Source organism: Corvus moneduloides, chromosome 17 (assembly GCF_009650955.1).
Source record: "Corvus moneduloides isolate bCorMon1 chromosome 17, bCorMon1.pri, whole genome shotgun sequence".
In the NCBI taxonomy this organism is placed as follows: Eukaryota; Metazoa; Chordata; class Aves; order Passeriformes; family Corvidae; genus Corvus; species Corvus moneduloides.
In genome coordinates this window covers 8,352,459-8,378,673 of record NC_045492.1, presented here as the reverse complement: position 1 = coordinate 8,378,673, position 26,215 = coordinate 8,352,459, and the positions used below count along the sequence as shown (strand labels likewise).

At 55.4% G+C, this 26,215-nt stretch overlaps 1 protein-coding gene and 2 long non-coding RNA genes across 5 annotated transcripts; 1 reads left to right on the top strand and 2 right to left on the bottom strand.

The window, feature by feature from the left end:
• Nucleotides 1-62: 62 nt before the first annotated feature.
• On the bottom strand, nt 63-4,455 carry LOC116452729. The gene is made up of 2 exons (XR_004243580.1): nt 4,371-4,455; nt 63-2,840 (listed from the first exon to the last, which is right to left on the bottom strand). It is a non-coding gene; the product is annotated as an uncharacterized LOC116452729 (long non-coding RNA).
• On the top strand, nt 1,070-23,294 carry UCKL1 (uridine-cytidine kinase 1 like 1). Of its 3 annotated transcripts, none has more exons than XM_032127403.1 (15): nt 1,070-1,152; nt 8,665-8,858; nt 9,399-9,505; nt 9,868-10,038; nt 10,285-10,356; nt 11,849-12,038; nt 12,777-12,838; nt 17,840-17,859; nt 20,243-20,341; nt 20,680-20,773; nt 21,073-21,135; nt 21,470-21,592; nt 21,923-22,030; nt 22,204-22,360; nt 22,923-23,294. In XM_032127403.1, exons 1-15 carry the CDS (start codon nt 1,103-1,105, stop codon nt 22,997-22,999), a joined length of 1,587 nt encoding a protein of 528 aa, XP_031983294.1. In that variant the 5' UTR covers nt 1,070-1,102; the 3' UTR covers nt 23,000-23,294. The 3 variants fall into 3 exon arrangements, with proteins under 3 accessions (XP_031983294.1, XP_031983291.1, XP_031983293.1); XM_032127400.1 differs by lacking the exon at nt 1,070-1,152 and adding an exon at nt 4,652-5,003; XM_032127402.1 differs by lacking the exons at nt 1,070-1,152; nt 17,840-17,859 and adding exons at nt 4,653-5,003; nt 14,160-14,176.
• LOC116452731 lies at nt 23,172-24,439 on the bottom strand. Its single transcript, XR_004243583.1, has 2 exons — nt 24,270-24,439; nt 23,172-23,452 (listed from the first exon to the last, which is right to left on the bottom strand). It is a non-coding gene; the product is annotated as an uncharacterized LOC116452731 (long non-coding RNA).
• Nucleotides 24,440-26,215: the final 1,776 nt, after the last annotated feature.

The following is a 26,215-nucleotide window of genomic DNA, read 5'->3' as shown; positions in this document are numbered from 1 at the left end:
GTGGTGGTGGCTGAGGGGACCCCCCTGGTTGCTGGGGATGGAGTGTGTAGTCACCATCCCGGGGGTGCCCCCAAAACCGGGATGGGGAAGGCAAGGACTGGTGATGCTTCCTGCACCAGCACTCGGCACAGCCGGCAATCCTGGTGCCAGTAGGATCCTGGATGCCAACAGCCGAAAGCCCAGCTGCCCCCCACTCGCATGGCAGAAATTCCCCTAAAGCTGCTCCCAATCCACCCATCCCAGCAGCAGCGTCCAGCGTCCCCTGGCCCCAGGGGCCACATCCAGCCCAGGACCTCTCCTCCCTGGGGAGCTCTGCGGGACCCGGGGCCACCCCCCGGCTCTCCCAGCGTGGGAATAAATCCTCTTCTGCTCCCTAATGGCTTTTTTGGCTCTGAACCCAAGTCGGAGACAGATTTAGACTGAGCTCGCTGCTGGCTGAGAACGCAGCCTTTCCCCTGGGCGCTCTCGCCTCCCCAAAGACGGGTGGGGACCCCAGGAGCGGTGCTTGCCTTTCCCTCCCCAAACATGTGGTACCACAGACCTCAACCCTGGGGGAACCCGGCGTGATGGGAGCGCGGTGCCGAGGAAAACCAGATCCCACCCAGCCCGGGACTCCCACAGGGCCGGGGTCTCCCCAGCTCTCCCCAGTGCCCAGAGACGGTGTCTGAGCCCGGGCTCACCTAAATCGCGCTGCCCCGCAGCTGCAGGGTGTGTTGCACCCCTCAGTCTTGGGCAGGGGTGCTCCTGCGCAGCCGCCCCATGGCGCCCACAGGTACCCACTGCATCACTTTGAGCCCCACAGCACCCACCCATGCCCAGAACACCCACCTATACCCCAAAACACCCACCTGCACCCCACAACCCACCCCATGTGCCCTACAGCACCCAGGCGTGCCCACATAGACCCATGTCCCCCCACAGCTCTTACCCATGCCCACAGCCTCCATTTGGCCCCCAGAGCATCCATCCACACCCCAAATCACCCCCAAACGCCCGCCCTCCCGTTCCCGCTCGCTCTCCATCCCGCACTACAAGTCCCGGCGATCCCCGCGGCAGCGCCGCCCCCGCCGCTCCGCGCCGCTCCGCCTCTCCCCGCAGCACCATGGCCGCGGCCCCGGTGCCCGAGGGGGCTTCGGTAGAACCTCACGACAGGTAAGATACCTTCGCTTTCTTTTCCCCGGGATAATCCCTCCGCGACGGGACCGACACCGCGGCGCCCCGGAGCCGCCGGTTCCCGTTTCCCGCGGGCCCCGGGGGTTGCGGTGCCGGTCCCGTCCCCCCCGATGCCACTTCCGCGAGTGGGGCCTCCCCGAGCCCATCGTTCCGTGAAATCCCTTCGCTTTTCCCAACAACCATTTCTTCCCACCCCCGCTTTATCCCTTGTTTATTTACATCCCTTTTTTTTTCCTTTCACGTTGTTACCTTTTCCCTTATTTCCCTTATTTTATGGTTTTGCCCTTAATTTCCCAGCAGATAAACCACAGCCTCCCATTTTCCAAGCTTGCTGGTACATGCATCCACTCCACCAAGATGAAGAGTGGGACAACCTAAACTTTTCCACCCAAAAACCCCATACAGGGTAACTCCCCCCCACCCCCCACACACAGTCACGTTTCCCCTCTATTTTCCACCCCCTTTTCCAGCACAACCCTCAAGGGGCTGACTGCTCCCAAACATCAAATATCTGGGAATTGCATTTGGATCGTCACTGGTGCGCTGGGGATGTGGCAAAGCTTATAGGGATGGAGCATCCCTGCATCCCTGTTTGCAGGGTACCAACACCCCACAGCACCGACCGACCAACCCCGGCGTCAGTGCCAAAGCATCCTGCCTGTTCCCATCCCTCATGTTCCCATCCTGCATGTGCCAGCAGCTAAATCCATTGCTGGCAGCTGCCTGTGAGTCAGTGGGAGGATGAGGATGAGGATGAGGATGAGAGGAAGGAGTCTCCCTGAGTTGTGCTGGCCGAGCGAGGGATGAGTAACTGGGTTGTGTAACAGAGCCCCTTCCACTGTGGCTTCCACTCGCTATAAATAGCAACAGATAATTGGGTTTGCAGAGGGAAATATTTGTCCTTTTGTGATGAGGGAGCAGAGACCATAATAGAGCTGGAAAGGAGCACCTGTGCACGGAGCTGCTGGGATGAACCATCCAGCTCCAGGCGGCTCTGGCCAGGACAGAGCTTGGTGCAAGGCTGGGTAAACCGGGAGGGATGTTCCATGGGTTCCAGGATGGGCATGGGCATGACGTGGCATTGGGGTTGCAGCCAGGTCCCTCCACCCCTTGTGCGGGTTCCTTCATCCCTCAGGCAGGTTCATCCATCCCATGAGCAGGTTCCTTGATCCCTTGGACGTGTTCCTCCATTCCTTGGCTCTGTTCCTCCATGCCTCGGGTGGGTTTCTTCATTGCATGGGCAGGTTCCTCCGTCCCTCCCTTGGGATGGTTTCTTGGACAGGAAAGGCCCAGCCAAGGGCCAACATACACAGATCCAGCCCAACAAAGCTCAGCTCAGCGATGGAGGAAGCAGGTTTGACCTCCACACTCCTGTGGGTGCTGCTCACAGGGTGGGATCTGGGAGCAGGACTCTCTCCTGGGAACAGGCATCCTTCCACCATGGGCTTCGTGTGTCTGCAGCTCTTACACCAATCCACTGACAGTACTTGTGACCAAGCCAGGAAAATCCACATGCAGTCCAGCTTCCATCCTTAAATTCCAGGGGAAACCCACCCAGCAGCTGCCATCACCAGAAGGGAAAGGGGATCCTGGCCTTCGTGCCTGCTTTCCTCTTTCTCCCAATTATATGTCTGCCATTAGACAAGGGATTTGCTCTTAAAAATCACCTGAAAGAAAAAAGTCCAAAACCCAGGAATTTCAACCTGTGCAAGAGCTCAGAAAGTAGGAAGGGGCTTGGGAAGCAGAGGAGATTTGTGCCGGCAGGAAGGCTCTGTCACTGCTGGCCTTTGGAGCCAGTGTGTCCCACCTGGGAGCCCAGTGGGAATGTCGTGTGGGATGCTGGGAGACTTGCTCCTGTCGCCTGGACATTTAACAAAGGCAGGAAAAGTGGCAGCAGGAGCACACGATAAGGAACAATATCCCTGGGCAAGGGCTCCTCGCGCCGTGTCCCGCATCCCTTGGCTTTTTTTTTTGCTTCTTTAATGAGAGGGAACAGAAGTAGCTCCGGAAGAGAGTTTTATTTTTAAACTTCTGAGAGAGCTTTTACAGCAAGAGGGGAGTCCGGGCAGAGATCAGGGATGCAAAAGTTCCTTTGATCATCGCTCACTTCCCTGACTTTGGGGCAGCAGCTGCGGCTCATGCTGGGGACAGGTTACCCCAAAACCCTCCTGTCCCTGTCCCCTGCCTCAGGACCAGCCCCTCATTCCTGGTTCCCATCAGGTTTCCATCTTTCGAGGTGATGCTCTGCAGGTCCCATTGGTGAGTAGGAGCAGAGGGGGTTTCCTGAGGACTCTGTGAGGCAGTGTGTTTCCCCTGCCTCTGGAACAACCTTGATGGCTCAAGGAGGAGGCAGAAAGGGTCTTTTTCTGTTTCTGGCCCCATCTCCAGGTGTTGGTGCTAAGCAGGAGGGAGCACCTCCCCGAAACCCCTCAGCAGGGGGTGCGCAGAGGCCAAGCTCCTGTCTCACCATGCTGGGGTGGGCTGGGGTCTCACTTGGTGGCCACAGGACTTTGTCAGGATGCTCCGTGTCCCTGGCAGAGCCTGGCTGCCCTCCAGTGTGTCCTGCACCACTTCCTCCCTTCCTTGGCAGCCAGAAGCTGTGGGCTGAGGGCTGCACTGCCCCAGCCTCTGCTCCAGGGCTGACCTGAGCTGCCCCTGCCATGGTGCCCAGCATCTCCCACCTTTGCCACATGTCCTGCCCTTCAGCAGCTGCCTGGCTCCCTGGGCTTCCCGCAGGATGCCCAGGCTCCCTGCCCTCCCTGGAGAGGCTGATGCTGGGAGAGGAGCCGGCTGGCCCGGGGGGGCGAGGGGCAGCTGGCAGGGGCTGCTGAGGGAGTGGATGGCCGGGCACAGCAGCCAGCGGGATGTTATTCTTAGCCACCCGCAGCCCCGGGGTGTTGAGTTTCACCCACTTGTTTACTCCAGGGCAGAGGGGACAGTGAGGGGCAGCTCTTGGGGAAGCTGAGTGACTGGGGCGGGGGACCCTCAACCAGACCTTCACGGATGGGAGCCAAGGGAGGGGGGTGTGAGTCCTGGACCAAAAAGCCCAACATGGCCAGCAGCCCCCAGCCCTGAGCCCCAGCTGCTCCACCAGCTGCATGGGCGGTGCTGGCTGGCTACCCCTGCCCTGGGGTCATCCTCTCCTGCCCCCCTGCAGCCCCCTCCCCAATGGTGTCAAGAGCTCCCTGGGAACTCACCAGTGCCCATGGATGTGGATGTCATTTTCCAGGTGCCCTCCCTGCTGAGCCCCCACGTCCAGGACAGCCGAGCACCCCCAGTCTCAGGAGCAGAGACACCGCGGCTGGTGTTTATTGCCTGTGCTGGGGGCGGTGAGGGGAGGTGTCACCTCACCCCCAACCCCCCCCTCTTTTTCTTTAATCAAGCCAGTGCTATTAATATCAGGTAATGAACGTAATCTGGAGGTTAAGCTATCCTCTTATGCTGCTGACCGCCTCGCAGCTCCCAGGCACAGACACTCCCCCAGCTCTGCTCCCTTCTCCTGCCTCCATCTTCCAGCCCCCCAGATCTGCTGGGGCTCCACCTCACCCCAGCCTCTTGGGACCCTTCAGTGCCCATTCCAGGGAGACACTCTGTGCCTGGCTCCGTGCCCCAAGAATCGCCCTGGGAGCCCCTCTGGCATAGCCCCCCTCTCACCCTGGTAGTGCCAGAGGTTGTGGGACAGGAGCTGAAGTGTGGACAGGGACAGGGGCAGGGGGTGACACCCTCAGTCCAGGATCACCCCTGGATCGGCGGCAGGGGGACATGAGCAGCCCCCCAGCGTTCTCCAGTGTCCGCATCTCGGGCTGCTGGGCCCTCGGGCCAGATGGCAGGTGAGTTTTGCTTCGGTTTTGGGTGGGATTTGCTGGTTTTCCTGTTTGTTTGCTGGAATGAACTCTTGGTGGCTCCTGTCCCAGTCCCTCAGCCCCAATTCCCATCTGAAAAGATCAGCTTCCCATGGGACATGGCTGCAGCCAGCCCGGCACCTCAGCAGGCTGTGGGGGGCTGGCGGGGGGTCCACAGGGTTGGGAGCTCGGTCAGTGGGTTGTTTACGGGGCGCAGAGCCCAGGACATGCTCTCCTGTCTGCTGCCAAGTTCAGGTTTGGGGCTGTGCCATCTTTCCTTGCTGCTGTGGGCACTTCTTGGACCTGCTGCCTTTGCGCTCCCAGCCCAGCACAGATCCAGGGTGTTCAGGGGTCTCTGAAGGCAGCACGGTGCAGAGAGCCTGAGCACAGGGCACAGGGATGGGGATGGGAGCATGGTGGGGAAGGAGAGGGGTGTCCCTCACACCTCAGTAAATCCATACTTGGACTAAGCAGGAGCAAATGCTTCCTTCATTTGTGCTGGCACAGCAGTGGAGCTGGAGAGCCCTTCTCAGGAGCAGGACCTCCCCCAGGCTTCCTCTGAGATGCTCCAGCAAGGATGCAGCAGCCACAGGGAAGGCAAAGCATCCCCAAAAGCTGGGGACAGCCTGGAGAGAGCTGTGGCAGCCAAGCCCTCCAGGAAGGCTTGGCAGAAGAGGGATTGACAAGCCCAGGGTGATGTTTCCTTTCCTATTTGGCTTGCTTTGGCACCCCAGGGGTTTGCTCCACTGGGGAGGATCCATGTGGGACAAGGACCTTCCTCTGGGAGAGCCGTGGCATTGACTTCAGCTCTGAACAGAGTCCCATTCTCGGGGGGCTTCACCTTGCGAGTCAGGGCATTGCAGGGGCTTCAGCACTGCTGCAGGGAATTTTTAAAGAGGGATAGGGAGGAATGGCCAATGGAGATGGCTGAGATCATCTGTCCCTTTGGAGCAAGAAGAGCCCCTTCCTGGCAAAGGCAGCCGTGGAAAACATCCACAAATCTTTACGTGTAACATTAGGAGAAAAGGCATGACCTTTGGAGAACTCCAGGAGAGCCCTGCAGCCCCACAGCCCTGCTTCTCCCAAATAAATCATGGGAAATGTGGATTTGAGAGGTGTAGAATATCAGCCACCTGTAGAGGCACTGATGGTGTAGATGATACTGATAGAAATAGGTAGAATTTTGGTGAAAGGCCAGAATTATTTGGATGAGGTAAGGCAGAACACCAACTCTTGGAATGGGATTCAGGTGCTGCGTCCCAGAGCAGCCCCAGGTGTGTGGGGGGGATGGCTCCACTCCTCTCCCAGGGGTGCGTGTCCCTGCGTCCCACAGCGATGTCCCCTCTGTGCCAACACCCTGGGTGTGCTGCAGGCACCCTGGAGAGCAGAGTGGAGAGATGACACTTGGGAAAGCAGGGTGGAGCTGTGGCTGTAATTCTGGGCACTGCTTGTAATTCCGGGCACTGGTGGAGCTGTCGGAGTCCAAACCTCTTCCTGGCAGGAGCTGGATGATGTTGATGCTGGTTGGAGGCAGTGGGAGCAGAGCTCAGCCTTGCTCCAGCTCCACTCCAGCTCCAAAAAACAGAGCTTTGACCAACTTGGAGTCACTTTGGGAATAGTGGCCTCGGTCAGGATCTGCAGGCTGGCACAGCAGAGCTTGGTGCTGGGTGACACCAAGGAGCAGAGCATCCCGACAGGTTCGCCTGTCACATGGAGACTGACGTGCAATCCTGGAGGAAAACCATCCGAGCAGCCCACGGCACTGCGCCGGCGGCACGGCTCTGGAATAACCACGGTCCCAGGAGAGGGGCTGGGATGCGGATGAAAGGAACCGCTTTCTTCTCTGGTAAACAACTGTGTTTTTGTCATCTCTGCTTTTATCAAGCCAAAGTGACGTTGTTTATGCCCCAGCAGCACCGGCTGCTGTCAGCCCCGCTCTGGGAGTAGCACCAGGGGGTAACAGCTGCTGCAGCATCACCAGTGGGAGAGGAGATCCAAACATCCCACCTGGGTTTGCTGTTCCTCATGGAAGGAGCCATTTTTTCACAGGAAGACACCCAGGTTTCCTGATGGGTGTCATCTCCTGAGGTTGCTTTTTAAGAGTCGTAGTTGGGGTGTTTTGGGCTCCTGGTTGAACCCAAGGCCGGCAATGCTTGGAACTGGCTGTGTGTGCTGATGGGCTCCAGCAAGGGATGGGGTGTTGGTGTCTTGAACTCTTGTGGGGGACTCTGGGGGTGCACAGTTTAGGGTGGACATCAGTGGGAGAGGTCCTGTAACAGGGGCAGGAGCTGCAGCCTGCCTTTTGTTAGCAGGAGTTCGGCAAAGCCAGGCAAATCCCTGTCTCCTTGCCTGTTCCACAGGGATGTGCTGGTGCTGGAGGTAGGGATGGTGTGCTGTGGGCATCCTGCCATGCCCGGGGGGTTTGCCAGGGGGATCCCACCCTGCCCAGGGGGCCTGTTTGCCGTGCAAGGGTGGGGATTGCTGGGTCACTTCACACACAGGTGGCCTGTCTAAAATTTTGATCTTTATCTAAAATTGCTCTAAAAAGGGCTGGGGGAGGGAAGGGAATTAATCTTCATACCAAAACAGCTTAAAATCAACCCAAAATCTGTAAAGCCCTGCAGTTTAAGCCCTTTCAAGAGCAAGCCATAACAGAGCAGCAGCAAAGCCCTGCTGGCTCGGCCGGCTGTACCAGTGACAGCTTGGAGCCAGTGGTGCCCAGATCTCTTGGTTTCCCTTCCAGCCCAGTCATGGCTGGGGAGAGGAGCAGCATGAGCCAGGAGAGCCCTTTGCACTTTCTCTCGGGGAGCAGACATTCCCCTGGGGCAGCGGAACAGGAGCAGGGAGGAGCAGGCACTGGCATAAATAATCCTCCCGGTCCCTTAGCTGGCCACGCAGCTGCTGCAGCTTATCTCCTGGCCAGAGGCTGCTTATCGCCTCCCGGCCACAGCTCTCCTCCTGCCAAGCTGGAAAGGGCTCTGGAGGGTGCCTTGTTCCTCTCCCTCTCCTGGAGGGAGGATAAGGGAGACTGTTCAGCAGCTGCAGGGCTTTGGGTGAGCTCAGAGCTCTCTCAGCTCCCAAGGCAAAGCTGATGGCTCTGCCCAGCACTGCCTAGGTCTGCCCAGCTAACAGGCTTGTCTCTGGGGGCTTCAGGACAAAAGGGTGGGAGAACTAGAGCTTGGGTGGGAGTGGAGCGCTCAAAGTGGGGAGAGAAAAGGGATTGGGGAGGGGGGGATGAGGATGGTTGTGCTGTAGCCCATGTGTTTGACTTCCATCCCCAAGAAAGGTCCCTCGGCACATCAGGGCATGTTGTTGCCCCCTGTAACACACCCCTCCATGCTTTGAGAGCTCACTGGGGGATTTATTTCACACAGACATTCCTCAAACAGCAGGAGTTTAGGGAGGGATGTTTGCATGGCACCTCTTCCAAGTTAAAATTGCTTCTGTGTGAGAATTCCTCGGTGTTGGCCGTGGGTCACAGAGATGTGGGTGCTGGTAGTGCTGCAGCACAGCTGTGCTTGGCTGTCCCACTCTTCCATTGCATCCCTCACCTGTACAATAGGATCCCCCAAGACCCCGCTCCCACACAGTGGGAACGTGTGTCCTTCCCCACCCCCGGTAATTGTGCTCCTTCCCTTCCCCACCCCAGTAACAGCAGTGCTGAATCCCTGGACCGGCTGTATCCCACTGTGGGCTCCACCAAGCCCCCTCGGAAGCGGACCACCAGCCAGTGCAAGTCTGAGCCCCCGCTGCTGCGGACCAGCAAAAGGACCATCTACACAGCAGGCCGGCCACCCTGGTACAATGAGCACGGGACACAGTCCAAGGAGGCCTTTGTCATAGGTAAGCAACCTCCACACTGCCCAGGCAGCATCAGTACCACCTGCCCCATGGCTCTGCAGGAGATCGTGGTGGGTTTCCTGCCCCACCACCTCCTTGGAAATTTGAGGTTGGCTCCAGCCTGGACAGGAGCAGGGGGAGTCCCTGTGGTTAGTCCTGCGTTGACTGGGTGGGCTGAACCCAGGAGTGTGCAGGGGGAGTGATGGATTATAGGAAACCACACTCTTTGCTTCTTGTTCCCTCAGCTCCTGTTGCCTGGGCTGTCATGAGTTCCTAGGGATTTAGGCTGGGCTGGTTCCCATGCCAGCACTCCCCGTGTTACATAACCATCTAATGATGGGTTTCCCAGCTTTTGCTGGGCATGTTGCTGGCAGTTCCAGTACATGCCATTTGACATTTTCAGGGATAATCTCTTGGAGTGCCTGTGACTTCCCTCTTTGGAGGCTCCTCCAGCTTAGTGCAAAAGCTCAGGACCTGGGCTCCAGCCTATGGTGGGAAGGGCTGTGCCTGAGGTTGGTGGCTTCATCACCTTTTCCCTGGCAGGCCTGGGAGGAGGCAGCGCCTCTGGGAAGACCACGGTGGCCACCATGATCATTGAGGCTCTTGATGTCCCGTGGGTGGTTCTGCTGTCCATGGACTCCTTCTACAAGGTGAGGCTGCACCCCTGTTGGCCTGGCCAGGCTCCTCAGGCTGCCACTGCCCAGAGAAGCTGTGGTTGCCCCATCCCTGGAAGTGTTCAAGGCCAGGTTGGACAGGGCTTGGAGCAACCTGATCTAGTGAAAGGTGTCCCTGCCAATGGCAGGGCATTGGAATGAGATGAGTTTTAAGGTCCCTTCCAACCCACACCAATCTGGGATTGTGTAGTAACCCCTGGTGAGGAAACATATTGTGGATTTAGGGTAAGCATGTGGTTTTCCCTTCCAATGGCTCTTGGGGCAGGGAAGAGGTGACTGGGCACGGCAGTGGGGAGGGAACTGCCCAGCCACGTGCCCTAAGCTCTGCTCTGTGGCAGGTGCTGACCAAGCAGCAGCAGGAGCAGGCAGCCAGCAACGACTTCAACTTTGACCACCCTGACGCCTTTGACTTTGACCTCATCATCGCCACCCTGAAGAAGCTGAAGCAAGGCAAGAGCGTCAAGATCCCCATCTACGACTTCACCACCCACAGCCGGAAGAAGGAATGGGTATGGGACACTGAGGGGGTGGGACAAGGTGGGGGACAGCCAAGGCAGGGGAGAGAGGGAGCCAGCTGGACCCCTCCAGCCCCTGCCCTTTGCAGTCCGATTGGCGCTGTCACCCTCTGCTGTGTGCCTGGCTCAGGGTGCATTTTTTGTGTGAGCTGTCACAGTCACAACCCAGAGAGATTCCCTGGGACAGGGCACCTCTGAACAGATGATCTGTGCCTAACCACATCCATTCTGACTCCACAGAAAACCCTGTATGGCGCCAATGTGATTATCTTCGAAGGCATCATGGCATTTGCAGACAAGGAGCTCCTGAAGGTGAGGAAGGGTTTCAAAGCAGTTCCAGGGTGAGATGGTGGGAGGATGCTCTCTCCTGAGGTCCTGCAGCAGGGAGGTGACCTTCTCTTCCAGGATAGACCAACTGCTGCAGCACTTCCCTGTGCAGGAGAAAAAGGCTTTGACTCTGCAGTGGCCAGGGAAGAGCCCCTGGAAGAGGTCAAGTGTTTCAGCAAATACCTCGATCTCAGCCGTTCGTGCCCAGGAAGCAGGAGCCAAGTGGTGACCTGGTTCCTGGCAATGCTGGTGCATAAACACAACTAGAAATAGCCCACCTCCACACTGCGTGCTGTGGCTTGTACAGCCATAGGCAAATCTGCTGAACTTCTACTGCACAGAGCCTGGTGTTCCTGGCAGGGAATCATCCAGCACTTCAGGCTCTCTTGGGGATTATTTGGATTTATCATAGAATCAAATGGTTTGGGTTGGAAGGGACCTTAAAGCTCATCTTATTCCACCCCCTGCCATCGGCAGGGACACCTTCCACTACCTCAGGTTGCTCCAAGCCCTGTCCAACCTGGCCATGAACACTTCCAGTGGTGGGGCAGCCACAGCTTCTCTGGGCACCCTGTGCCAGGGCCTCCCCACCCTCACAGGGACAAATTTCCTCAATATCCCATCTAACCCTGCCCTCTGGCACTGCAAAGCCACTCCCCCTTGCTCTGTCACTCCAGGCCCTTGTCCAAAGTTGCTCTCCAGTTCTCTTGGAGCTTCTTTAGATATTGGAAGGGGCTCTAAGGTCTCCCCAGAACCTTCTCTTCTCCGGGCTGTACAACCCCAGCTCTCTCAGCCTGTCTCCATCTTTGCAGCCCTGACAAATGCTGCAGCAGGCAGTGAGCCATGCACAGACTTAGCCAAGCTCTGTCTAAAGTTACCTCCCTTGCCAAGCAAGCACTTGGGTTGCACGTTTCTGGAGCAAGGATGACCTCCAGTGGACAGCTGGATGAATCCCCCAGGAGACTCCACTCAGCATCCACACTCCTGCCTCTCGCAATTCAGGGCAGAGTCATGAGCTGCCCTGCTATGCTGGGATCCTTTCCAGCATTAATTCCCTGCCTGTGGGAGGGGCTTGGAATGAGATGATCTTTAAAGTCCTTTCCAATTCAAACCATCCAAAGATTCTTTGATTAAGAAGCCCGTGCTTGGTGTGTGTCATGGACAGTAACTCCTCTTGTCTCCTCCTTGCTCTTAAATAACATCCAGCCAAAGCTTTGGAGCTGGTTAGCAGTAGGGACAGAGTTTGGAGCAGGACAAGTCTCAGGGGACACAAGAGTAAGGTGGCAGCAGGGGACTCACAGCAGCACCAGCCAGGTTCCAGGGAGAAGCTCCGCGCAGGAGGGAGCACAGCGGATCTGGGCACTGTTAAATGGGTGCTGGGCCAGGTTGGGCTCAGCCCCACCTAGGGCAGCAGGGGATGATGGGTTGAGTCCCACACCTGACCCAGTGGGGTTTGTCCCCTCCACTCTCCTTTCAGCTCCTGGATCTGAAGATCTTTGTGGACACGGACTCAGACATCCGCTTGGTGCGCCGCCTGCGCAGGGACATCAGCGAGCGTGGCCGGGACATCGAGGGTGTCATCAAGCAGTACAACAAGTTTGTCAAGCCCGCCTTCGACCAGTACATCCAGCCCACCATGCGGCTGGCAGACATCGTTGTCCCCCGAGGTACCTGCCCAGGGCTGTCCTCAGTGGCACCCCTGAGACCCTTCAGAGACCCCGGCCCTCTGCCCTCAGCTCTGCCAGCCGGTCCGTCTCTCTCTGGCTGGTGAGGACACAGAGTGGCTGTCCCATGCCAAAACAAAGGTCCCTCCAGCTGAGGCTCTCCAAACACTCCCCAAAAGCATGGGGAAAGTCTGTACATTTCCCTCAGCCAGTCTCCTGCCCTACGAGCTCCTGCAGCACAGTGATTTAAGAGCTGGAGGTGACTTGAAGATATCCAGTAACAGATTATAGAATAAGAATTTAATAAAAGCAGAAATGTCTCCTGCTTCACTAGGAAAGAGCGGTTTGGGGAAGCAGCATAGTTTTGAACACAGTGGGAATTTAGGGAAGAAACATGGAAAAAACCTGTGGTGCTGACCAGGGTGACTTTTCTTTCCCTGGTATAAAGTGTCAGGACAAGAGGAAACAGCCTCAAGTTGCACAAGGGGAGGTTCAGATTGAATGTCAGGGAAAATCTCTTCACCAAAAAGGCTGTCAAGCCCTAGCACAAGCTGCCCAGGGCACTGGTGGAGTCACCATCCCTGGAGAGATTTAAAAGGTGTGTGGATGTGACACTTGGGGACATGGTTTAGTGGTGGCCTTGGCAGTGCTGGGTTAATGGTTGGACTCAATGATCTTAGAGGGTTTTTCCAACCTTAACAATTCTGACTCTGTGATACTTTTGCTTTTGGGTCACTGCAGGGAGTGGAAACACTGTGGCCATCGACCTGATTGTTCAGCATGTCCACAGCCAGCTGGAAGAGGTAAGAGCTGCCCAGTCCTTGGGTGGTGAGGGGGCTTCACAGCCTTGCCTGGCAGGGAGCCATGCTCTGGGTGCCCAGGTGGGAATGGCCTGGCTTCTCCTGTGCTCCAGGTGTGGGAGTCCCTGTGAACTCCTCTCAGCCCTCTCCCTCACTCCAGTGAAGGAAACTGCGTTCTCCCTGTGCTCTGGTTGGTCCTGGCTCCTCTGCCAGCTGTGGTCCAGCAGCAGCTTCCTTCCCTCCCTGGGACAACAAATCATCAGGGGACAAACCAGCCACCCTCCTATGATCCTAGGGATGTGTCCCCCTGCCTGCATCCCTCCCAGGGCCAGCATTGCCCCAGACCCTCCACTGCTCCAGCTCTTGGGCTTCTCCTCTTCCCTCCCATGCAGACATTGCTGCACAGGCTTTCCAGTCAGGAGCCCACTTTTCCATTTCTGTGCTGTGTGCAGCTCTCGGGTTTCAAAATCCTAAGTCTGGTCACGTTTGAGCCCCAATCCAGGCACATATTCCATCACTTCCCCACTGCTGGCTTTAAGTTTTCTGTTTGTCCTGGGCCAGTCCTGACTGGTGTTTTGGGACCCTGCAATGAACTGATGGCATTTTATGTTGCTGTCCCCGAACAGCGCAGCCTCCTCCCGCCCCACAGTTGTAGCTTTGGTGATGTTTCAGTTGTGGAGATGCTCAGAGTGATGTCCTGGGAGGTGGAGGGAGCATGACCTGGAGATAGATGCACTGGAAAGTGTAGGGCTTGGTTCTTTCAAGTCTTTTTTGGAGCTCCCAGGTGGCAGGAGCTGCTCAGGCCTGGGATGGGAGCTGGCACGCCACGGCATCTGGCTTCCCATGATAGAAGGATCAGGAGGGACTGCTCTTGGGCAAAGGTGTCTTGGCATGTTCCTCCTCCTGGAGTACCTGGCTGCCTGAATTCCCAGCACTAAACTCTGGCACGTTGGGAAGGTGGTTTCTAAACCCTTGGTCACAGGAGGAAGGATCAGAGCCCCAGCATCCCTGCTAGTTCCAGGCTGAGGAGGGCACCCAGCCCTGAGGCAGAGTCCAGGAAAGGGGAATGGCTGTTTCCCCCAGCTCCTGGGATCCAGCCAGGGAATATCACAGCAAACCCAGCACCTCCAGGGTGCTGCTGTGAGCCAGGCAAGGGGTTGGCTTGGGGGGGACTTTCATTGACCTGGGGAGGGGAAGAAGGGCAAAAGGCTACATGTGAATTCAGGAAAATACTCCTATTTTTCCTTTTTTTTTATCTTGAAACGACCCTGGTGTTGACAATGCTTAATACCGGTTGCGTTGTGTCTTTGTGTTGCTGCCGCAGCGTGAACTCAGTGTCAGGTAAGAGCCCTCACTCTATCCTGTCTGTGCAGCTGAGGCATTTCCAATGCCAGGCACCACTTGGCCTCACCCCGACCTGCGGCGGGACTGGCAGCTCGCGTAGCGCACGGCCTCGTCACGCTCCACAGTGACAAAAGGCCACCTTCCCCTTGGCTTTGGGATGGCAGGAACAGGGTTGCTCCCCAGGGAGGTACTGCCAGCTTGAGTGCAGACCCCTGAAGCTGGGACAGGGCCAGGTTTATAGCTGGGGATCCCTGGTCTCTGCAGGAAGGGAGGCTTTTCATCCTGAGACTCTCTTTTATTTCTCTTCATCCTCTAAGATGACCAGTTTTCAGAGCCACTCTCCATCCCTAATGATTAAATATCGTTAAACATCAATTATTAGATTAGTCAAAGCATCTTGAAAAAAGGGTGGAGAGTCACTTTTTAAATGGGCAGATAGTTATAGGACAAGGAGGAACAGTTTTAAACTAAAGGAGGAGATATTTAGATTGGGTAATAGGAAGAAGTTCTTCCCTGTGATGGTGGTGAGGCCCTGGCACAGGTTGCCCAGAGAAGTTGTGGTTGCCCCATCCCTAAAAGTGTTCAAGGCCAGGTTGGATGGGGCTTGGAACAACCTGGGATAGTGGAAGGCGTCCCTGCCCATGGCAGAGGGTTGGAATGGCATGTCCCTTAAGGTCCCTCCCAGCCCAAACCAGTCTGTGATCTTGAGGGTGGTGGGAACCCTGGACCCCTTGCTGCACGCAGGGATCTGCCTGGTGGCACCCAAAGGAGCGTAGCAGCTTCACATGGCCAGAGGTACCAACTTTCCCACAGCTTCTGGAGGATGCACAGCCACTTCTGGAGGACTGAGAAAATCCTGCTGCCTAAATCCAACAGGATTTCTAATTTCTCAGTATCCGTAGATGGATGCTATAACATATATGTTGATTTACTAAACCTCTTCAGAGTGTGGCCCCAGATGGGACTTCAGCTCTCTTGCTTCCATTAAGAAGCCAACTAGGCTTTCAGGTATTCTTGTAGGAAGCGGAGGGAATGGATTACTGGAAATGGGTTTCATTTAGATCTCCATCATTGAATGGAGATACTCAAGTCAAGTAACCTTAAAATTTACATTTGGTATACAATGAGCTTTTGAAATAACTGAGGTGAACAGGGAAAAGGCTCTGCTTTACTTATTTCTGCCTTAGCCAGTCATTTCCTAGACTAGACAAGTGGATGTTTTATTTTATTTCCCTTTGCTTGTTTAACACCCTGGGGCCTGACATTTCCATACAGACACGTAAGCTTCCCTCTGTGTCTGGAGGTCCAGGTGGGAAAGTGTTCTTTAGTATGGAGAGAAATCTGTTGCTTTAAAAAATTGCAGGAATAACATTAGAGAGGAGAGTAATATGTGTGCAAATATGTATGTGTATATAGAGATAGATAGATAGATAGATAGATACTTATACACACATAAAATTTCCTTTCTCCTCTTTAATCAAAGGGGTGTTCGGTACAGGTGATCTTTTTCTGCACTTGAAAATCAGGTATTTAATATATCCATAAAGTATTAGAAGTTTTATGATAGCAAGTTTGGAAAGGTAACGCTGACCTCCCAAAACACCTCCATGATCACCACAGCCGGTTTTATATTCTGTTTAAGGCTTCCATGTATGCCTTTGATAGAAAATCTGGAAAAAAATTCCTGCGAAAACTTCTGCTGCCACTGCTGGAGCCCCAGTGCTTTACTGCTGCTGTGGTTTCCCCTGCTGTCTCTCTGCAAGAGGAGTGGGGTGGATGGAGAGTCACATCGAGTGACATGTGCCTGGCAAATACGGGCTTTTCATCGCAAACAATTCCCCATCCTCTTGTCTGGAATGGCTTCATCTAAATGTCACGGTTGTTGTTCTGAAGTCACTGCTGTTTGGTGGCAGTGGGGACACAGGGAGGGCTTTGTGCTGGTAGGATAAAACCTGAATGCTCAGATCTGGCCCCCGTCTGAGGTGTCTCTGTGGTCCTTGTGCTGCAGGGCTGCCTCTTCTGGCCAAGGAAGGGACAAGCAGGGAGTGCCTTTCCCCACTCAGATGGGTGCATTCTGGGGAGTTTAAAGCAAGTGGTGCCTTCCTTGGACATGCAAGGCTTGTTTTCATCCTGAAACCCCTACCTCCAGAGGACCATGCTTGCCTTCCCAGTTATTCCCTCAGAGCACAGGTTGTTCCTTAGCATTCTTGGGATATTTCTTGTCCAGCTTCCCCCATGTTTCACTGTGCTCATGCTGGAGATGTAGTTCCATACCAGCACTCCCAGGTGGGTATTCCTCCTGGAGCCTGGCAGCAGGAGCTGCAGCAGCCAGCCCATGCTGAGGCACAGTGCTCCCAGCCCAGCCTGTTCTGCATCCCTCCTGCCACGCTCTCCCGCTCCTGGAGCCAGCGCTCTTTCCAGCCGGTTCCCCTCACCAATCAATATTCCCCACCCCCAAGGTCCCGATCAGCTTGGCGTGCCCTTTGCCAATTGTGTCTTTAAATATCAACCCGTGGCGCAGTTTAATAGCCCTTGTTTGAAATGTCAGCCCTGAAAGGCAGCCGTGTACGTGTTTGAAATGCCTTGACTGCATCATCTCCTTTGTAGCTCGATGTCTCTTGTCTGCTTCCTGCTTGATAGCATGTTCCACAAAGAGCTGAGGATGCTCCCTGAAGTCTTCCTGGGAGATGGTCACCCCTTCTCTCTCTCTCTCTTTCTTCTTCTTTCCATTTTTTTTTTCCCTTTAAAGTTTTGTTCTCGGGGGAAAAAATAAGTTTCCAAAATAAGACGTTTTCTTGACGTGCTCATGGCCGCCCGTCTGGATGTTCCGTCACAGTCCTGTCTTGGCAGGGAGGGACAGGAGGCATTGCGCTCCCTCCTTCCCTCCCAGGATGGGCAGGGAGTGACAGCAGTGGTGGGATGGCTGTGGAAGGGCTGAGCTCTTCCCTCAGCCTCCGGTCCCTCTCCAGGTCTTCCCTGCAGGCAATGTTCTGTTCAGAGCCAGGTCTCTTTCCATGTTTCCAGTGCTCTTGGCTTTCCATGTTCTCCAAGGCTTGAGCAGATCATCAGCATGCAGGAGGGGGACACCCCTGTGAGCCCACAAGCAACTTGCCTGAGAGCAGGGCCGGTTGGGTGAAGTGGAGCCCTGGGTGAGGACTTGGCATGAGCCCTGGACGTGTTGAGTACCAGGTTGGATGGGGCTTGGAGCAATCTGGTCTAGTGGAAGGTGTCCCTGCCCATGGCAGGGAGGGTGCAATGAGCTGATCTTTTAGGTTCCTTCTCATCCAAACCATTCTAGGATTCTGTGGTTCTAGGTTGCAGTGTGGTACTGCCTGGGACAGAGGTGGGACAGTGTCCCTGCTGTGGCTCCAGGACAGTGAGAGCAGACAGTTCTTTTCCCTCATGGAGCCGGGAGTGGAGCCAGTGCCATGGAGAGCAGTGGTGACATGACTTGGTCACCGAGGGAGGAGTGTTGGGTCTGTACAGTGATGGCCCAGGCATCAGGCAGGTCCAAGACCCATTGATCAGTTGAGGGATTTTTTTCCCCCTCTGACTAATGACAGTGCTTTCTCCTCTTTTTCATGTCATGTTTGTCCCTCTCCTAAACTCTTGTGTCTCCTGTCTTGTCTCCCCTGAACATCCCTCCCACCGGGTGACCAGAGGAAGCTGCGCTGGGATATGTGAGGAGACAAACGCTTATGGCAGTGTTTTGGTTGTGACACTAATGGCGGGGAGTGGGCAAGGGCTGTGCAGGGTGAGCCGCCTCACTAACCCGGGCGGGGCATCTTGGGGCAGACAGCTCATGGGGTCCCGCTTTGCTGGGGCGGTGTGGGCCAGACAGAAGTGGGGGCACTTGAAAGAGAAGCTTTATCCCAAAAATGGGACCTGTTTCCCAGAAAGTACCACAGAGAGACCCCCACAACACTGAGTGGTTTCCAAGCAGGGTGGTATCCAGACCTCCCTGTCGCCATACTGCATGGGTGTTGAAGGAAGGTGTGGAAAACTTGGTGACAGAATGTTGGCAGCATTTCCTGGGGGTCTGTTGACAGCTCGGGGTGCAGGGGAGGTGTTCCCACTGCTCATGGAGGTTGGAAAACCCTTGGCATGTGTGGCAGGGAGCAGGAGTTGGGTCACATCACAACGGGAGAGGGGCTGCCCACTCCACTGGCATGGTGGGATGCTGTGACATGGACCTGGCAGTGATGCAGGGGAAAAGTGCCAGTGGCAAGCTCCGTCCTGTGCTCCTTGGTGAGCTGTGCTGATGGAAGATGACCCCACCAGCTCTTCTGGTTTAGGCAACAGCAGTTTGTCACCTGGGCAAACCCAGCCAAGGCCATGTGCTAAGGGTTTGTGGCTCTGTGTTGGGGGCCTGTCTCTGCCCCCTAAAGCAGGTGAGCTGGCAGCCCCCATGCCAGCACCAGCATCTGCCCAAGGCAGGGCTCATGCCCTCACCACCACGTGTTGGCATCCAGGGGGTTGAGAGGGGTTTAGGTAGGGCTGTGCCCCCAGGATCTGTCCCCAGGCCAGCTCTGGCAGGAGGAGGGAAGGGAGGGCTGTGGGGGCAGAGCCATGGGTGCTGCCAGCAGCACAGCCCTGGCACGGGAGCATCTCTGAGGGCTTTGAACCTGCGAGACAGCGACTAACGGAGGGAGCTCGCTTCACTGACGGCAGGGCCGGGGCCTTGAGGGCTGCTTGTCCCAAACCAACGATGGGGTCTGCACACAGCGGGCAAGCCCACAAGGGAACCACAACCCATCCATGCTCTCTGCACGGCTGCCAGCTGTCCTGGCTCTCTGGAGCGTTCCCTGCATGGGGACTCTTAGCCGCTACACACGACTGGAGCTGGTAAAGCAAGAAGGAGCCCTTAAGTACCCACAGGCCTTGGGAATGTCTTGTTTGGTGTTGGTTGGCAAAGACCAGGAGATGGCTATGTGGATGGAGGCCTTGAGATCTGCTCTCCTTCATGCCTATCCATCTTCTCTGTCTTCCTCTCCGCTTGCGTGCCTCTGTGTGCCATTAATCCAGGTTTCTGCTTGATTTGAAATCTTAATCATGCAGTGCTTTCATTTGCTCTCTTCTCTGCCTCCCCGACATCTCTGTGTTTTTTGCCAGATGCAGCCGTTGGCACGTGTGTGATCTGATGTGTGGCTTTCAAACCCCAGCCCTCCTCCCAGACAAAGTTGCTTGTCCATCCTGCCCAGCCTTGTGGAAGCCAAATATGACCTTCCTCTCATTACTGCCACTCTCACAGGGAGAAGTGACTAATGGGGCTCCATTGTGTGCTTCCCCATGAATGGTGTTCCCTTGATCCCAGAATAGCTTCCAGCCCTATTCGTTATGTGGAATGAGTCACACAGAGCCAGTCCTGTCCAGCCATAAAGTCTTGAAGCTGTTCCCAATTTGGAATGCGCCAGGTGCTCTCTGAAATAGTCACATTCCAGATATGTGCCAGCACTGCCAGCCTGGATGCCTGTCCAGCTCCTGGTGACATCTGGCACTTGTAGGTCAGAGACAACCACAACAGCCCCTCCTCACCCCATGAGTCCAAGATCCATCAACAGATAAGACTCTGGAATAGGAGAAGGTTTTGATTTCATTTTCTACTTTCTTCCCAAATGGTGGAAACCAAGATGGGCCAGCCACCTTCAGAGAAGCTGTGGCTGCCCCATCCCTGGAAGTGTTAAAGGCCAGGTTGGATGGGGCTTGGATTAACCTGGTCTAGTGGAAGGTGTCCCTGCCCATGGCACAGGGCTGGAACAAGATGGTCTTTAAAGTCCTTTCCAACCCAAACTATTCCATGAACCTGGGTCAACTGCTCAGCAGGAAGGCCAGGTCCTTGGGCTGCAAGGTATCCCTAACTCCAGTGGCCCCGGTTTGTGGGAGCAGGTCCCTTTGCCATGACAGGGACCAGGCAGGGCTGGCTGCTCGCTCAGTTTAGCTGGAGGGCCTCTGTGTGTGTTTGCAGTATGAGATAACATCTGGGAGGATGGCTCTGGCCATGTGCTGTGCTCCAGCCTTCAGGCAGCCTTCTCCAGACCTTCTGACCGTGTGTTTGGTTTTCAGGGCTGCCCTGGCCTCTGCCCACCAGTGCCACCCCCTTCCTCAGACCCTCAGTGTGCTGAAGAGCACCCCTCAGGTGAGGGGCATGCACACCATCATCAGGTAAAGCCCCTGCTGTGGCTCCTGGGGTGGGATGGGGCTCAGCTACTGGTGGGATGGGCTGGCCTGTCTTTGGGCTTCCCAATCCACTTCTGCCTGTCTGTATAGCTTGGAGACACAAGACAGGGCAGATGGTGGTGGCCCCTGCATAGAGGACCTGTGCAGTTACTGCTCAGTGATCTTGCCAATAATTTTTCTGCTTTTTACATTAAAACAGCGCAGTTTCAGGTTCAGATGGTGCAAACAAGAACCAGGAAGGGGCAGGGACTGCCAGACCCTTGCTAGCAACTCCTGGGACACATTTAGGTCCAGAGCTGACATTGCCTTTTCTCCCCCTCTAGAAACAAGGAGACCAGCAGAGACGAGTTCATTTTCTACTCCAAGAGGTTGATGCGGTTGCTAATTGAGCACGCACTCTCTCTGCTCCCATTCCAGGTGGGTTCAGGGCTGGTAGATGCTGGGTTTCTTCTCTGATTCCTAACCCTCAACTGCTGGGGAGCCAGGACAGTCCTGGTGCTGCTCCTCCAAGCTTCCCCATGGATCAGTCCTTTTAACCCTCAGATTAAAAAGCACCAGGACTCCCCAAGGCTACAGAGCAATGCTGTGGCCCTGGGTAACAGCTCTTTGTCCAGCCTTGGTGTCCAAGGGTCCAGCCCCTGCAGCTGGCTGACTCCAGGGCTCCTGTGAGAGCCACATCAGAGCCCCTGGTAACTGTTTTCACGTGTTTCTTGTAGAGTTGCACAGTCCAGACCCCTCAGGGACATGACTACGAAGGGAGGACATACAGCGGGAAGCAAGTAAGTGGAAGCCAAAGCAATGTTGAGACCTGCCCCGTGGGGGTGCACTGGAAGCCCTGTGGGTGCGGGGAAGGACACCCCTGTCTGCCATCAGGCTGTGTTTGGTGCCTGCTATCATGAGTATGACACCCTGTACCATCAGGAAAGGCAGGTTGGTGACCAAGGGTGCCCCTTGTGCCCTCTCACTGAGGGTGGCAGCCTGGACTGGGAGTGGCGCAGCCCTCTTGGAAGGGATATGCTTTTGGGTTGCCCATTAGAGTCCCCCGCTGCAGAGACCCAGTGTGGGGTGGTGGCAGCTCCTACACCATGCAACCACCCCGGCCGTGTGCTGCAGATCACCGGGGTGTCCATCCTGCGAGCGGGAGAGACCATGGAGCCGGCGCTGCGTGCGGTGTGCAAGGACGTCCGCATTGGCACCATCCTCATCCAGACCAACTGCAACACGGGCGAGCCGGAGGTAAAGCCTGGGGCCACTGAGGACATTTCCTGGTGTTAGTCTGCATGCAGGGTGGGAGCATGGCTCAGGTGTTTCCTGACAGCTCTTCAGCAACCCAGGAGCTGGTCTTCGCAGGGGTTGAGTGCTTTGAAAGCTGCTCAAGTGGCTTTTTCCAGCAGGCTTGTGCATGCAGGGGCTGGTTTGCTGCCAAGTGTTTGTGCTGGCTCCGAGCTGACAGCTGGGGTCCCAGGGATAGAGAGGCAGGAGGAATCCTTCACCCCTCAAAGAGAAGGGCTCAGGTTGCTCCATTTGCCTGCAGCCTCTAAGCTGCTCTCTCTTTCCTCCACCCAGCTCCACTACCTGCGGCTGCCCAAGGACATCAGCGAAGACCACGTCATCCTGATGGACTGCACGGTCTCCACGGGCGCTGCGGCGATGATGGCAGTGAGGGTGCTGCTGGTACGGACGGTGTTGGGCAGGGGTTTGGCTCTGGAGCAACCTCCAAAGCACCAGCCACAGCCATGCTGAGGGGATGTGCCTGGAACTGGCTCCTCCATGGGAAGGAGGGTGTCAGAGCACACAGCACAGGCTTGGGTAACTCATCCTGAGCTGTCCCTGTGCATTTCCTATAGGATCATGATGTCCCAGAGGACAAGATCTTCCTGCTCTCCCTGCTCATGGCAGAGATGGGTGTCCACTCGGTTGCCTATGCATTTCCCCGGGTGAAGATCATCACCACAGCTGTGGACAAGAAGGTGAACGACCTCTTCCGGATAATCCCCGGCATCGGTGAGTGTCTTGGTAGGAATGACCTGTGGCGAGGGGATTTTTAGTCCTTCTGGTGGGGAGAGGACACGAAGCCCTGGCTGTCAGCAGCAGTTTAGGTCTGGCCTTACATTACCCAGAGCCCCACTGCCCCTCCTGGGTCCTGCTGCCAGGTGGGTGTCAGGATCACCATGCTGGCTCTGAGATCTGCCAGGCAGCTGTCACCTTGTCAGCAACAGGAGCCATTGCACATGCCTCCTCCAGCCCCAGGCAGAGAAGTCAGGCGGGGACAGCTGGAGCAGCCCTGTGCCCTCCTCCTTCCCTAAGCTGCCACCTTCCACAAGTTCACCCAAAACAAGCTCACTGTGTTCTTCTGTTCTCACTTCTGCTGTGCCGGGAAACACCTCCACCAGGTGCTAAGCCAGCCTACAGGCTGCTCCACTTTTTCTGCCACTCTAGTTTTCCTGCTGTTCAAGCTGTCAGATAAACCTGCTTTGGTGCCCTTGCCTGCTGTGATGAGGACAGGCAGGAGGATGTGTCCCAAGGCTCCCACAGTGCTGCACTCTGACTCTCTCTCTCCCCACAGGGAATTTTGGTGATCGGTACTTCGGGACAGATGCTCCTCCTGACTGGAGCGACGATGAGGATGCTCTTAGCACTTAGCTGGATGTGGAGGTGCCACTGGCACCAAGCAGCTTCAGCACCGCACCTTAACCCCTCTGTCCAGTGCAGATTTCTCCTTCCTCTCACCAAGCATAGATATTTTTTTCAAATCTTACACCAGAAATCTAGGGCATATTTTTTCAAAGAAACATAAATCCTAGTTTGACTTTATGGACAGTCACGTGTCCCAGCATAGAGTGGAGTTAATTTATTTTAATTTAAATATTTGCCTATATAACTTATTTGAGATATTTTATAAAGGACAATAATAAATTTTTTCTCTGGTTTTCTTGAACGGAGTCATTCTTTGTCACTTCCCATGACTAGAAGGATTTGTGACCCTTCAAGACTACAGTCCTGGGAGGGGAGATGCCATGAGCAGTGGTGGGAGGTGAAGAATACCACACCCTCGATCCAAAGACTTGGAGCCAGAGTAGAGGCAGTTCCTCCTGTCTGAAGGGAAACCAAAGCTGTTATAAAGCGTCCAAAGGAGCTGCACTAGGATGGTGAAGGATGTGGAGGGAAAGCCATACAAGAAGCAGCTGAGGTCACTTGGTTTGCTCAGCCTGGAGGAGACGGAGAGGAGACTGTCAGGGTCTGCAGCTTCCTCCTGAGGGAGGTGGAGGGGCAGGCACTGATCTCTGTGTAGGACCAGGGACAGGACCTGAGGGAATGTCTGGAGCTGTGTCATGGGATGTTTTAGGTTGGATATTAGGAAAAGGTTCTTCCCCCAGAGGGTGGTTGGGCACTAAAACAAGCTCCCCAGGGTGGTGGTCATGGCCCCAAGGCTGCCAGAGCTCAAGGAGCATTTGGACAACACTCTCAGGCACATGGTGCAATTGTTGGGGTGTCCTGTGCAGGACCAGGAGTTGAGCTCAATGATCCTTGTGGGTCTCTTCTAACTCAGGAGATTCTATGATTCTGCAAAGTTCAGTTTGGATCATATCACACTTCAGCTGAAGAAGCACCAAGTCCCTGTTGTGAGTTCAGCACCCAAAGTGAAACAGAGCTCACCCCAACCCCAGCTCTTGCTGAATCAGAGCTGCTCAAGACATGGTGAGGAGCACGTTCTGTATCTGTCCCAGGACACAGTGAACAGAGCAGGGAGACCTCAGTGGAAGGGAAGCCAGCCCCACATGAAGGGCATTCAGCCAGAGGAGGCTGTGACCTCCAGGGCTGAACATGGAGCATTTTGCTTTCCTGCAGGATTCAAAGTATCAACGCAACACATTTGTGCAGGAGATAAACATGCCAAGAGCAGCAAACTTACCTCTTGTCTGGGCATCCCTGGTCCAGAGCCAGCTCCTGACGGGTCAGGCAAGGCTGCTGGCAGCGCAGGACTGGGAGGGGGATGCTCTGCCAAGCCCTCACCAAAATGGAGAGTCACCTGGTGATCACTCAGTGTGGGCTTGGGTGTGACGAGCCCGAAATAACCGCCACTGCTCTGCGGCACACTGTGTAAATTCTCAGCTAGATTTAAAAGAAAACACACACCCGAGTTCCTGCCAGCACTTGGTGAAAGAAGGAGCCCTCCACTGAAAGCCACGCTCAGAGCCAACAATGACACTTGATTAGTGTCTGCTAAAAATAGTTCCCTGCGTGGGTGGAAGGAGAGCTCATGAGCACAAACACGGGAGGACAGGCAGGCATGGGGGTTTAGGCTGGAGCAGCAGGTCAGCAGCGATGGGTTACCGGGTCCATGGAAGAGCATGACATGGACAGGGAGATGTTCTACTTGGTTGCTCCAAGCCGCATCCAACCTGGCCTTGAATACTTCCAGGGATGCGGTATCCACACGTTGCTTACTTGGGGGGGGCAAAGCACCTCCTATTCCCCAGTATGCTCAGTCTCTGCCTTCAGGTAATGTGCGACAGGACAAGACAAAACAATTGTGCCAGGGGAGGTTTAGAATGGACATTGGGGAAAATTTCTTCACCTAAAGGGTGCTCTGACATTGGAACAGGCAGCCCAGGGCAATGGTGGAGTCGCCATTTTTGCTTAGCAGATCCTGCTTTTACCTCAGATTTACACTTCCCCCAGTAGAGCCACATTTTCCTCACATCTGCACCATCCATTCTGTCTGAGTTCGAGAAGGGTTTGGATAAGGCTCTCGGGCACATGGTGTGATTTTTCGTCCTGTGCATGGCCAGGAGTTGGACTCAATAATCCTGATGGGTCCCTTGCAGCTCAGCATATTCTATGATTCTGTGATTATTTTGCTTCAGCAAATCAGCCCTGTGCCCATGCCAGCAGCTCCCACAGGGTGGCTGCTCCTGCCACTGACAAACATGGAGCCATCCCTTCCCGCCCTGTGGGCTGCTCCTGCCACAGGAATATATGGAGCCACCTCCTCTCCTCCCACACTGTGCCTGCTTGAGGCAACCATGGCTGATTCATCCTCAAACGCTGTTTCTGGTGACTTCCACCCTCACTGCCGCCATTTGCCCTCACACCACGGCGCCATCTTGGATCCCTCACCCTCCCCGTCAGGCCGCTACGTTCCTCTCCCTCACACCGCCATTACCAGCGCTATCAGACCAAATTTAGTTTCAGGGCTACAAGGCAGAATTTATTTTGTTTGTGACAAACTGCTGGCAGCAAACGCCACGTCGGAAACACTGCGTGGGTGGCAGGCGGCTCCCTCCCTCCCCTCTGCCTGTGCCTCACTGCCCCCCCAGCCGGAGGCTCTGAGGCCATGCTGGCCACGGACTGTGGTGGAGGAACACAATAAAAACCACTCTTTTCTTGCCAAGATAACGATCTAAGGCTTTCTGAGCAGTCCTGGCCATGAGGCTGTGTCACAGCAGGGTAGGGGATGCATCAGGTCTCTTCACCAGCCCAAACCGCCCCATCAGGGTCACACCATGTTTTCAGGTGGGAAAAAGGGCAAAAGTGGTGGTTTTTGAGCGTGGCTGAGCCCAACACTCTGTAGACCCTGACCAGGACCTGACCTGGACCAGACTGCTCCATCTCCCACCTGCTGTTGACCAGCCCAGCCAGGAGCATGCGGCACACAGGGACACCATGGCGACCCTCCCTACTGCCTTCTCCATAACATGGAGACACTGGAGAAAAGGGCTGAAAAAGAAAAAAAGTCCTTTTTTTCTCATTGCAAACCACACTTCCAGGTGTCTCATTAAATCAGACAGAAAAAAGACCAAAAATATTTGATTTATTGCTATCACAAGATGCCTGTGGGCTCAGCTGCAGCCCACC

Bases quoted from the DNA above. Each gene is read 5' to 3' on its own strand.
- UCKL1 (XM_032127400.1), top strand. From the start codon at position 4,936: ATGAGCAGCCCCCCAGCGTTCTCCAGTGTCCGCATCTCGGGCTGCTGG. The intron at 12,039-12,776 runs GTACCTGCCCAG...GGGTCACTGCAG, and splicing joins AGACATCGTTGTCCCCCGAG to GGAGTGGAAACACTGTGGCC. The intron at 20,774-21,072 runs GTGGGTTCAGGG...TGTTTCTTGTAG, and splicing joins TCTCTCTGCTCCCATTCCAG to AGTTGCACAGTCCAGACCCC.